This window comes from Haemorhous mexicanus, chromosome Z (genome assembly GCF_027477595.1).
Source record: "Haemorhous mexicanus isolate bHaeMex1 chromosome Z, bHaeMex1.pri, whole genome shotgun sequence".
Lineage (NCBI taxonomy): Eukaryota > Metazoa > Chordata > Aves > Passeriformes > Fringillidae > Haemorhous > Haemorhous mexicanus.
Genome location: NC_082381.1, coordinates 69,894,288 through 69,907,248, shown reverse-complemented (window position 1 = coordinate 69,907,248; position 12,961 = coordinate 69,894,288). Strand labels below are relative to the sequence as shown.

Below are 12,961 nucleotides of genomic sequence, written 5' to 3'. Positions count from 1 at the left end.
TTACTTCACTAGAGTGTGATTGTCATGTATCTGGAGATGTATGTTGTGCCAGAACATTAAGAGGTGTTTAACCTCATCTAAAATACAACAGAAGACTAAATAGAAAAGATAGTACAGCACAGGGAGCGCTGTAGGATTCTATCACCATGTACTCTTCTGCACAATGGATGTTCCACCCTTTAATCCCTCCCAAAGTCTTGTCAATTGACTCCTTCTTTGCTTCCAGTGGCGGAGATCACTTTCTTACATCTTGATTGGAGGCCAGGTTTTGCCATAGTATTGAGCCAACCCTCTCAAATGCCTCGACTTCTCAGGCCATCCTGTGATAACAAGGCAAAGTGGTGGGAACGTAACTATACATCTACAAAATTTCTCTTAACATATACTTAATATTTGCCCTTTAATTGTGAGAGTCAACCATTGCATTACTCATCTATGACCAAGGAGTAGAGCAAAACAACTGTGGTTAAAAGTGGCACAAACTGAACATACTATTGCTACAGATTAGGAGATCATAAAATGTAAATGATGGGCGTAGAACATAAAAAAAATGATGGGTGCAAAACCTTCATATTCTTGCTAGTCACGAAGTAAGTGAACACAATGTGAAGTGCCAAGAGGAAAAGTAAGTGCCATTTCAGAATTGCTGTTATTTGGGAATGAGTGCTCCTGTAGAAAGTGATCTGCCCCTTCTCTGGGATATTTCGTCTCTTGGTTGATGGTGTTGGAAAAGCAGATACTCTTAAAAGACTGAAACAGGTAGAGATATTGCTTGTACAGGTATGTTTGTATAAGGCATAAAAGAGAGCATAGAGTACTAAATGACTGTGAGTGCATGAAATCTTTAAAAAAGTTTGTAAATATTGACATCAAAGTGCTAGTTTTCAAACATTTCAAAGTGAAATGTTTTCCGTTTATTGAAAATTTTCTAGGGATTTATAACAGCATGTATTAGACATGACTCAAAGGCACTTCCTTCCAAATAATTTTTTCTGTGGGTAGAGTTAGTAAGTTGAGAGCTCACCTACTCTTAAAAATGATAGCATGACTGGCGTGGCACAGCTAAGATAACTTGATGGTACGTATCAAGGTAACAGTGCATCTGTTGGCATAATAATGGGACGCTTTGTTATGAATTCAGCTGCCTTAGGAACATGTATCCTGTTTAGTAACTTGTTCCTCTCTGACACTAGCACCTCCAGAGGCAATATGTAGTGTAAACTTCCCAATGCCACCATGGTGAGATGCTATTGAAAACCTTTTGTAAAGCCAGTGGTATTACCGCCATTGATTTCACTGGCAGTTGAAGCATCTGAAAGCGAATAAAGACAAGATGTTTTAAGCAGAGATTTTTAGTATAAAATAATGCCCTTTGAAATGTGCTTAAAAGGATATTAACACCCTACCCCCAAAAGAAACTGGACCTGCCTTGAAGGGAAATAAAAACCAGTGTTCCTGTAACTGGGGAAACAACAGAAAACTTGTTTTGAATGTAAAGGGAAACCTTAGAGATCAGCCTGAAAAATGAAACGTCAGCAGAAAAACCCACCAAATCACAACGTGACAAGATAGAAAATTATTAGAGAAGCAAAAACCACAACAGCAATGTGGGGATGCAGCTCTGGGTAATTTTTTTAGAGGAGGTGCTTCAGTATGGATAGCTAGCAAGTTCTGCTAGGCTGAACGCAGTCGTTGTGATTTAGTGGTTCGGAGTGGAGTGGCTTGTTAGTGTTGGATGGATGGAAAACCAAAAAGTCACTTATGTCCTGTTTGCTATATGAGGAACATTAAATGTACTATTTGTGTTTTGAAGCTAAGTGTTATACACAGCTCAGTCACATGTCTATGTGTTATTTTTCCCATCCTCATTTCTTTGTGGACTGTCAGTAATATCTGTGAACTCTGTTTTTTTAGAGCGCTATACTTGCACAGAAATTACCTACATACCTAGCTTGGGATATTTCTGAGTTTGGTAAGTTTTTATGTAGGGACAAAGATTAAGTTGGATTTTAATTCAAACCTGGAACATACAGGCAGGAGTGGAAAACTTGATTTGGGTAATATTTCTGTTCTCAAAATCCCTGTGTCTTACATTGTAGATGTTTACAGAGATGATAAGGTGTGGTTGTAACATATATGTTGTATGAAGGACTTGAGTATTGCTGTGATAATTTAGATAATGCAACAAAATGAGTTGGTAGCAGCTAGGGATGATTCACAAAAAAAATATTAAAATATGTATTTAATTAAATTATATTTTATTTTTAGTATTGAAGAACTTGCTTTAGAAATATTGTAGGAACTGTGCATGTTTAATGTCCATTTGATGCTATGATAACACTGTAACTAAGATAACAGACAAGACAATAGGGAAGGCTGGCAAAGCTGAAATAAATTTGTATGATTAAGTCAAACAAAAGTTGTGTAAAAGTAGTAGATATAATGAAAATAAAATATGATGTCCAGTTGTTTGTGGATAAATGAAACTTTAAAACAAATAAAAATAAATACATTTGGTGTTGTGGAGAAAGTAGCATCAGTCAGCAGTAACTGCCACTTTTATCTTGAGGGATGAGCAGCAGGGACTGTCTGTGTAGTGCAGGGAGGGCTATGACAAGCAAATTTGTGTGAATAGGGACATCCTCATAGTTGACACTGATGGAGACACCAAGCCAGGAATTCTCTTTTTCCTTGAGATTCTTTCCTTGAAGTTTGCTACAGGCATTATTTGGTGATTTTTTTTCACCTCCTTGAGCTCTGTGAGAGCAGGAAAGCTCTTCCACCAGAGTTGCTAGGAACTGGAGCTTGTAGCACAGAAGATAGTTTTCTGGACTGCAATAATTCTGTCTGGTATGTGCTGCTTCTGTATTTGTATCCTCATGCTTCTACTATATTTAACTTTGAGTTTATATTACTTAAAAGAAAATAAAGAAAATTGTGCTTTTCACAATTTTAATTTTTGATTATCAGTTCACAGAGGGTGAAGGTCAGTCATGTCTAGATGTCTCTAGATGAGGTAACATTCGCATTAGTCACTCAGGAACATGAATAGGAAAATCACAGCAATTTCACAAATGTGTATTACAGTCTTTTAAGGCGTGAGTAGCTTCTGTTGCAGTGGTCATCCTCATCAAGACTGTAGCAGGTGTGAAATTATAGTATATTTTTGCATTCACCTAATCTGTTGATGCACTTAAAAAAGCTAAGTGTTTGGCTGATGGCCCACTGCCAGAGGTAATATAACACATGAAATTCCTGACATGTGGCAAGTACAAGGGATGTAAGGTGAGCAAGCCCCGAGTCAAGGTGGGGTCTGTTAAAATTGCTACAGCCTGCTTCTGCTAAAAATAGTTTCCTGTGTTTGTGCTGCCAAGACTTAGACTATATGATGGTCATGATGTAACACTGCAGGGTATGGTGCTCCTGCTGTTTTTTGGGGGTGGAATGAGAGTATCATAGTTGAAATTATGAACCTCTCTTCTCCATAGCCCAATCCAGAGCCTGTAATTTTTAATTATTATAGCTCAAAGCTGTTTCTAAGATTTCATAAAGCTTGTGCTTGAGATGTGTGAGTACAGCATTTTTTAGGGCAGATACTCTTCAGTTATGTGGGTGGGTGGGTAAATAGAGCTGTGGTCTAGATCTATTTCTTGGGAAAATACAGAGGAGTTTGTCTCATGTCAGCCACTGCTGTAGTCCAAACTGTAATTTAAACACCAACCCATGTTTCAGACTGATAACTTTTGTTTCTGGAAAATAGTACGAAGATGAAAGGGCCATGGTTTTATTACTCTGATTGCTCTCTGCTTCAAAATTGTGGTGGTTTGGAGAAGCTTGGTAGGTAGAAAAATGTTTTCTTTCCTTAGAGGTAAGGATCTATGTACACTTGGTATTTGCAATAAGCTGGCACTGCTACCTAGGCTAAGGGTTAATTAAAATGTTTGATTTAGCTCTGGTTATTTGCTTTCACTGCTCTTCCTGAACCTTTTTGTGCACCACTAGCTGCCATAAGAACTTTCATAATAGAAATTTATATTGTATGTCTTGCAGATCAGATCAGTATGCTTGCTTCCTTATATTTGTCAAGTGTTTATCCGATTACCTAGGAAGAAGCGGAATGGGGAATTGATGTTTTTCACTTGATTGGAGTGAGAATTGTAATGTCTGTGTATTTAAGATTATTGTAAAGCATTGTCATCACACGTTTTTCTGTTGTACTGCTGTACTGGCAGCAGTATTTTCTGGTCACTAGAGATTAGCCAGATGTCACATGCTGTATGACAGAATATACTTACACAAATAATTGTGTTGTCAAGTAACTTCCCTATTAGTTTTGAGACTCGTAGAATCATAGAGTATGCTGAGTTATAAGGGACCTGTCAGGATTTTCTAATCCCAGCTCCTGGCCCTGACAAGGGACATACGACAAAGAGTCATAGCATGGGCCTGAGAATGTTGTCCAAACACATCTTAAACTCAGACAGGCTTGTTACTGTGACAGGGAGCCCTACAGAAATGGAACAACTTCTCAGAAAAAGAAAGTTGCTTGTGATCTGAATTCTAATCATGAGAGGAGAGGCGCTAGAAGCTAAGGAAATGCCAAGTGAAGAGTTGTTGTATCAGCTCTACTTCTCTTGATTTTAAGGTGCATCTTCTTGAATTACTTTTTACTTTTTCAGCTTGTAATGCTGGTTCATGTTTACATGGACATGCTTATATGTCCAGTTTTGATACCAGCTCTTAAAAGTGTACCAGAAATTAGGGTTGCATTGAAACACTCTGCCAGTTGGCTCCTACGTTTTAGCATTTGTAGCTTGGTCTTGCTTTATATGCTAGACGAGGTTTATGCCAGCCTAATTGGTTGCTGGCATTCCTGAATTTCCCAGCTGCTGTATTCAGCTGTGTACTAGAAAAATATAATGGAATACTGTTTCCAGAGAGCAAGAGGCAATTGTGAAAATGTAAATGCTTTATCAGGCACTTCAATAATATGTAAACTTTTAGTAACACAAAGAATTTTTAGGAACAAATTGTATGAGTACATTGTCAGTTTAAATGTTCACTGTGGTGAACATTTTCTGTTTAAGCTCAGAGTATTTGGAAGATGGACATAACTTTTATTTTTGTTAGTATGTGGGTTTTTATGGTTTTTTTTCAGCCCTGACTTTCTTGGCCAGGGAAGGGATGAAATCTGGCACAGAGATGGAAGATTTATTGTGATTCTTTTGTTACGGCATGCTGGCTTACTGTGTTTGTTAGAGTGTGGGGTATTTTCTGTTCATTTATCAGCCTGTTTTGATCTCTTCTCACTCGTTATGGCAAACATGAAACCTTTTTTAAATATTACTTGTTCTCTGTCAAAAGTAACAGAGCACAGAAACACATAGTAAACTTATATGGTGGCTCTGTTACTATTTGCAGGATGAATAGTCAGTGATAGTGTCACAGGTTTCAGCTGCGAATAGTGGTTTTCTTCAAAATTTTAAAAATTTGGTAATGTACTAAGTATTACTGGAATACTGTATCAAATATGTTTTACCAAACAGATATTTTTCATACATTGTATTTTGTTGCAGATAGGTAAAAGATGTTATAAAAGAACGATCTTTCTAAAAGACCTTTCATAAAATATGGATTAGGCCCTGCTACTTCAGCTAACAATAGCTTGCCAGGTCCCAGGCAAAGCAGTCTTGGGAATGAGAGTTCATTAACACAACAAACTACTATTTGTGGGTGAAAAACAGGGGCACCTGTAATAATAAGGGATCTGTCTCATGAGAATCAGTAGAAAAAGTATGTAAACTAATTAAAAATAAAGAAGTTTGATAGATATTCAAAATACTATGTACTGACCAATGAACTAAGTATGAGTGTATTGTCAGCCAATAAGAGCTGACACAATGCTTTCTGATAATCCTATAAAATATGACCTATACAGTAAAGATGGGGCTTTTCCTGCATGAAGAAAATGAAGTCTCAGCTGACTTACTGCAACAGTTTTTCTCTTGATTCTGAATTGACTGCTGGGCCAGGCCTTAAAAAAGCAGCAGAAGAGTATACCAATGTAAGATTAAATTCCCACTTCCCAGAGTTTTTGTGTCCTTGCAGACTGGTCTCAGCACACTCTTTGTAGAAGAGGCCGGAGTGGCATTAGTACAGGAAGATTGCAGCTTCTGTTGCTACTTTGCTGAAGGACCAGACAGCTCATTGAAACAGTTCTACAATAGTGTTTTTGCACAAAATTAAGTCCCTAAAAGTTATTAAGTGCTGAAATATTAATGAAGGAGGTGTATTCAGGATGGTGAGAATGGTGCTCAGGAAGCCCAAATGGAAGGGTTTGTTCAGAAAAAGCATGGGTCAGGGAAATAAAAACAAGAGAATGCCAGAGGACAAAAACTAAGTGAAGCAAAAAGTGGGGGGCTTTTTATTTAGAATGTTAAAAAACTACTTAACTTGCTTTAGTGTGGAAGTGACTGTTATGCTTTGGGCCAAGAGAAGAGGGGAGGTTGTAAATGCCTGTGTAATGTGTGCTGCCAGTGAGGCAAGTGCTGCAAATGTGAGGTGATGCTGCCCAGGGCTGCTGATTGCTCTGCAAGTTCCTGAGCACTACACCTCTCCTGAGCTGCAACTAGTCTCTTCCTCCTCACACTGTGAGACAATACAGGGATTTGCTGTTACCTTCTGTGATGCTTCCCTGTATTCTCCCTTCTTACTAAATCTTATCTAGATGTGAATGTTTAGGCACCCTTTGTAATAGAAGAAATATTAAAGGTATGCATTTGTTACTCTCACTGTTATCTGAGATAATTTGGGATATCATTCAAGGTTTTTCTTTCTGGCCCTCTGTGGGCCCTAGAAAGCTGAGACTGTAAAAACCCTTTATTTTTTTTTTGTTTTTGGAAAACTCAAATAGTGACTGAAGTGGCTAAAACAAAAACTTGAAACAATCAATGGAGCAGAACACTAAAGGGGATTTATGGGGTGAATAGCTTTAGAAAAGAAGAAAAAGTGCAAGGCAGAGAAGGCACAGACTGAAGCATCTGTGCTGATTGTGCTGCATTTTACCCTGAGCAGGTGCCCAGCAGCAGTAGCAGCAGCATATGCACAACTGCTGCAGGATGATCATTAATGCTTTGGGAGCTGCTTGTAGTCCTAGGGGGTGGCTCACGGCAGGTGGAGCAAAGGATTACTTCTTCATGATAAGGACCTTGTTACAGGAGGGCTTGCGAGGAGCAGTTGCTTTAGATTCATGTTCTTTAGAAACCTCAGTTCTTGGTACTTGAGGGCAAAGCATGTATGTGAAATCAATGTGACACTTGGGTCTTGATCCTTTTGTGTCAGTGCATGGCTGTCCTCTTCCAGTTGCTCTTCTGTACTGTGCATAGGAAAGAGGCCATAAGAGATTGCAGTGTACTGTATATTTTAGAAGAAAAATCCTTATTCCTACTGAAGGTTTACTGGTTTTATCTTACTCTGTGGTGGCTTGCTTCCTTTGGGTCTTGTGCTGGAGAAGTCAATGCAAAAGCATCTTAAGCTCAGCAGTCTGTGTAAGTAGCTCTTTCTAAAATAATGGTTTGTGTTGTTCCAGGCAGTTTAGTTTTAGTTGAACTACCACCTGATTCTTGCCTATAAAAAATGAGTATCAGAACACAATTTCAAAGGGATTAATTTCAGTGTTGAGATGTCTGATGTTGTATCAGTCTAGAAGGAGGGCCAAACGAGCCTTTGTGAAGTGCACCTAAGGGGCCTTTAGCACCCGTGGGAATCTTCTGGTATTGGAGTTCTCTGTTCTCAAGGAGAGAGAGTCTAAGTGGTGTGGCTTTCCTGAGAGGTTCTGTTTACTTACCGCTTGATTTTCTGTTGATTGTGCTTTTCACTTGGATGCTGACTGTCCCATTACAGCCTGCACTGGTGGATCAGGTCTGAGCCACTTCACACTGTGTGGCCTACAATCACCTTCTTTTTATCACCTCATGTTTTTCAACCATCTTCTTCCTACCTCTCTCCTTATGACTAAGTGCAGGGATGAAAATGTATTCTGGGAATTATTTCCACCAGTTAATAAATCACCTTGTGTTTGCTTTCTAGGCCGAATTCACCAAGCTATGGTAACATCTCTAAATGAAGATAATGAAAGTGTAACTGTTGAATGGATTGAAAATGGGGATACTAAAGGGAAAGAGGTAAGCTTATTTATTTAGAACATAAAAAAAATGTGTAATCTGTGTGAATATTACTTGGAATTTGTGCTGGAAACAAAAATGAGACATAAATCTTAGTTTACTTCATGATTCTTTGCTTGCAGACTGTTTTGTGCAGAAAGTATTGAGTACATTGTTTTCTATTGTAAATTTGAATTCCTGAGCTCTGTGTCATAGCTTTTAGACAGTTGTTTTCATCTCTTGGTTTTGAACCAGAGTACAAAGGCTGACTTTGTTATCCAGTTTTTACAAGTAGAAAAATCATATTTTTAAAAGGGAGAATGACACACAATTCAGACAGGAAACTAGTAGGAGAGCTAAACTAGAAATTTTCTTGTCTTTATATTCTTGAGGAATTTAACTGTCACTTTGTTTGTTTATTCACTTATTCTTGGCAGCAATTTTCCAGCCTTGCTTTCCTTATGAAACTGTGTCTTTTTGTGTAACACTTTCCTACCGCATCTTCCTTTAAATTTTGGACCGTGTTAGCCAGTTTCAGTTTGGAGAAGCATTTCAGAAATAATTGCACTTTACACTTTACTGGTTTTGTGAAAACACAGGAAAAAAAAAAAAAGCCATGAGAAAGTCCTGGAGATTTCATCAGCTGAATACACACAGAATCTATACAGCAGTGAGGTCTTTGAAAGCTTCAGCAAAGACAAATAGCAGTCTATAGAGACCAAAGCTCATTAACATTTTTACAAAATCATATTTTTAAGATCCTGCCCCTCTTCCCTTACATTTTACAGCAGTTTGAATGACAGTCAGTAATACTTTAAAAGGAAAAAAAAAACCCGTGATAAATTTAATATGGCTTCAACTATGGTTTGATTTTTTTGGGCCTTTGCAGTTTATTTCTTGTGCACTGTCTGGGAAATTTAAGATAACTGACATCTCCTTTTTTTGTATGTTACAGAATGTCTTACATATTTTGTAGTAATGTCAAATTACCATAGTAATACTAGCTATTTCTCTTTTAGTTTGATCAGCTTAGAAAATTATACCATCTATTGGTCATTTTAAATTCATTGCTTTACGGAATGATGTGTTTTCAAATAATACAAAGACCAAAAATTCATGTATTTTTAGTGAACAGAAAATAATTCAGTTCTTAGCATGAACAAATTGTGGGGTAAAAACACTTAATATAATTACTGTTTATTGTCAAACATTACAGGAGATAAAGAGAGGATTTATGTCAAGTGACATTAATGTGTTTTATGCTCTTTTTCACAGATTGATTTAGAGAGCATATTTTCACTTAACCCAGATCTTGCACCTGATGAAGATATTGAGCCTAGCCCAGAGACACTACCACCACCTGCTTCATCAGCCAAAGTAAACAAAATTGTGAAGGTTAGTAATATCTAGGAATTTATCTTGGTAACTTTACAGTAGCTCTGTACATGATGTTATGCTAGAATTTTTTAACTTTTGCGTCTGTGGTGCTATTTCTTAACAGTTTTCTTTCTTTTTCTTGTGTTGAGTTTGAATTTCTAAATTTTTTTAAGAACAGGTTTGGCAGAGAGTGAGTTGGGAACTAATATTTGTTTTACCAAATGTCTTAATGAAGGATAAAGAAAAGTTTTTGGGGTTTTCTGAAACATTTCAATCAGCCTTCACCCCTTAGCTTTTCCTGCTGGGATTTGCAATCAAATCTCTTCTGTTGATATTGTGTTATTTTTATTCACTGGAAGGAAGCAGAGGTGGGGCTGCCATTTATGCTTTCAGTAATATGGTGATCAAATAAGAGAGACTTCTTTCTTTGTAGAGTCGACGAACTGTGTTACCTTCTAAGAATGACCCTCCTGCCAGAGATAATAGAGGTAAAAGTTCTCTCTTTCCATTTCAATGAAGTTAAAAATATGGTAGCATTTTAACCTGCTGTTTATCTAGTATTCCTTAATAGTTTTGTATTTCTTATTTGGTATGTAGGCCTGTGACATGTCAAAGATATGGTATATAATTCCTAAAATTATTTGGATATATACTTAGGAATTCATACTGTACAATTAATATTTATATGTAAGTTTAAGCAATATATAATTATAAAAGTTAAGCTGAATTAACTGATGGTGCAGAAATTTGAGGATAATTAATTATGCAATGGTAAATCATGCATGGACTTTTCATATATGTGTCCTCAGCTTATTTGAATGTTTCGATATATACTAAGTAGCATGCTTTCAATTCTTAAAATTTTCACATTTCTAACTATTTTTTTTAACAGCCTGTTGTTTTGAAATGGTCTGTGTGTGAACAGTCATAAGAATACTTATGTCCTACAGAGTTTTTTATCACTCTGCAGTTAATAGTGAAAAAACCTGAAAAAAAATCACTGAAATACCACAAGAGAATAGGTGAAAAGTATGTATTGGATGAGTACAGATAAAATGCATCTATAACTTGTGGAAGAATAGTTACTGCTTATTGTTTTCATTTTCTGCCCTACATTGAACTTAACTGACTTGTACTGATGATGGTGATGATGATGATTCTTCTTACAAACAAACATTAATCTACTAACATTTCTTCAGACTAGATTCCAGTCTATCTGTTTGAATTTGGAAAACAAGTAGGCTTTCAAGTAATCAGACTCTTCTGATGTGGACCACTTTTGCCCTTCTTCCATTTTGCTCTGGGGGTATTAAGCAGATTGAAAATACAAGACTGTTTTAGGCTTTTTTTCCTATATTGTCTGGTTGAAGTATGAGATGTCTTACTCGTGGAGTATCCTTACATCCATACATGTTTTCATTTATAGTAAATTATCTGTTTAGTATGAAATAACCCTGTAACTTGTATTTTAATGTGTACTTTGCCTCTTACCATTCACTGTTGGCCAAATATTTTTCCTTTTGGCCTTATAATTTAGCTTTTGTCAGCACACTCTCTTATCTAGTCAATTTATACTATAAGCTAGATCTCTTATGATATGTGGACTGATGTCATTCGTCTTGTCTGTCCTGTTCAAAACTTGTTTTTGTAGTTGTTTCCGTGTTGTACAGTGTGCTGGCCTTTGCTTGGAGTCTTATCTCTGGGTACTGGTCAAAGCTGATAACCTTCATTTTAGTACTCTTCTGACACACTCTGTTAGAAGTGTGTGCAGGAAACAGGCCAGCTGAAACAGAGCTGGTCAAAGCAACTATTTGAAATACGATTTAAAGCATTCAGCTCTATCACACATGCTTGCATGCTTACCACTCCCACTGCATTCACTGGAAAACAACATCACAGCATTTTCAGAAGCTGGCATTCTTAGCACATATAGAATTAATGCATAAGTTTAGACATATTGATTGTATCTGTGTCCCTTCTGGTATAGAGGAAAAAAGGCTTGTTTCTTCCACTTACAGATTGTGCTGCACTTCACTGGCCTTAATTTCTTTTGCTTTGCTCCTCCAGTGATCATTGGCTTAATGGAGTTGGGGCATTTTGTACAATCTAGAGAATGTGGAACAGCAGGGCTTCTTTTCTTACTATTTTTTGGGGTATAGTTACAATATAAATAAAATTGAAGCACTTTATGCTTCAGGACTGCTTATCTCCAAGTAAACAATTCATTCTGTGTGTACAGTAAGTTATACTAATTCTGCAGGATTTAAAGATATGCATGTGAAGCATTGGTACTTAATAATCGTGTTGTACAGCACTAGGACAAAAAAGTCTGCATACCAGATGTTTTCATTAATAGACTTTCCATGAGTATGGCTCCTCCTCATCCACAGTAAATTGTTCTGTTTAGAAAGGGGTCTCATTTTATCTCATCTTAACAAAGCATTTCAGAATTGGGTTGAAAGGTTACTCCTCCATGTCCAGATGACCTTTTTGTTTTTCCTTTGCAGTGGTTGGTTCTGCACGTGCACGACCTACTCAGCTTCCCGAGCAGTCTTCCTCCTCTCAACAGAATGGTAGTGTTTCAGATATATCTCCAGTTCAAGCTGCAAAAAAGGAATTTGGACCCCCTTGTATGTAAACCTTGTATCAAGGACTCGTTCATTCTGGGCATTACATGTACATTCTCTTGGATTATGTTGTTATCCATAAATGACAAATGGTCTGTTCAATTGTCTGTGAGCTTCCTTGAGGAGCTTTTCAGAAAGCTGTGGCTAAACATATGTTCATTTTCATCATAATTGTACTAGTATTTGGAATTTGTTTTTCCTTTGTTTTCTTTTAACCATGGTGGTATTGTTTAGCGCTTTTTTTTTTCCAATTTTTTTTTTTTTAATTTGTTTGGGCTTATTTTTAATTCAAACCAAGAGATCACATGTATCTGTCCAAATATTTTTTCAAGGTCATATATTTTTGTTTGTGTAATTACTGTCCCATTCCCATGGCATTTTTCCTAATAAATTTTATGCATTTTAGAAATTTAAATGCCATAATGGTTCTTCACTAATCAGATTTGCTTGAAAATATTGTTAATAATTGATGCATTCTAATTATTGATACGTTAATTTAATTTAAGTTTACAGTATAAATATGAAAAGTATTTTTAAATTGCATCTTTTTCTTTAAGCGCGTAGAAAATCTAACTGCGTAAAAGAGGTTGAAAAATTGCAAGAGAAGCGTGAAAAGAGAAGGTTACAGCAGCAGGAACTTAGAGAGAAGAGAGCTCAGGTTAGTAGTTTTAGCTCAACTGAAAATCATACATCAGCAAGGGAAATCTGCAAAATTATACTTTTCTCAGTCTTTAATAATTTTTATGAACTGTGATAATCTTGAAATCAAGTGTCAGATTTGTCAAGATTTGACAA

At 36.7% G+C, this 12,961-nt stretch overlaps 1 protein-coding gene across 2 annotated transcripts in view; it reads left to right on the top strand.

Moving 5' to 3' along the window:
- KIF2A (kinesin family member 2A) overlaps window positions 1-12,961 on the top strand; it is a 56,513-nt gene that overhangs the window by 15,087 nt on the left and 28,465 nt on the right. Inside the window, exons 2-6 of one of the 2 annotated variants that reach the window (XM_059836403.1) lie at window positions 8,089-8,183; window positions 9,438-9,557; window positions 9,973-10,027; window positions 12,047-12,112; window positions 12,724-12,824. In XM_059836403.1, coding sequence (XP_059692386.1) covers window positions 8,089-8,183; window positions 9,438-9,557; window positions 9,973-10,027; window positions 12,047-12,112; window positions 12,724-12,824 — 437 coding nt within the window. Of the gene's footprint in view, window positions 1-8,088; window positions 8,184-9,437; window positions 9,558-9,972; window positions 10,028-12,046; window positions 12,170-12,723; window positions 12,825-12,961 lie in introns of both variants that reach the window. The other variant, XM_059836402.1, reaches the window with a different exon arrangement.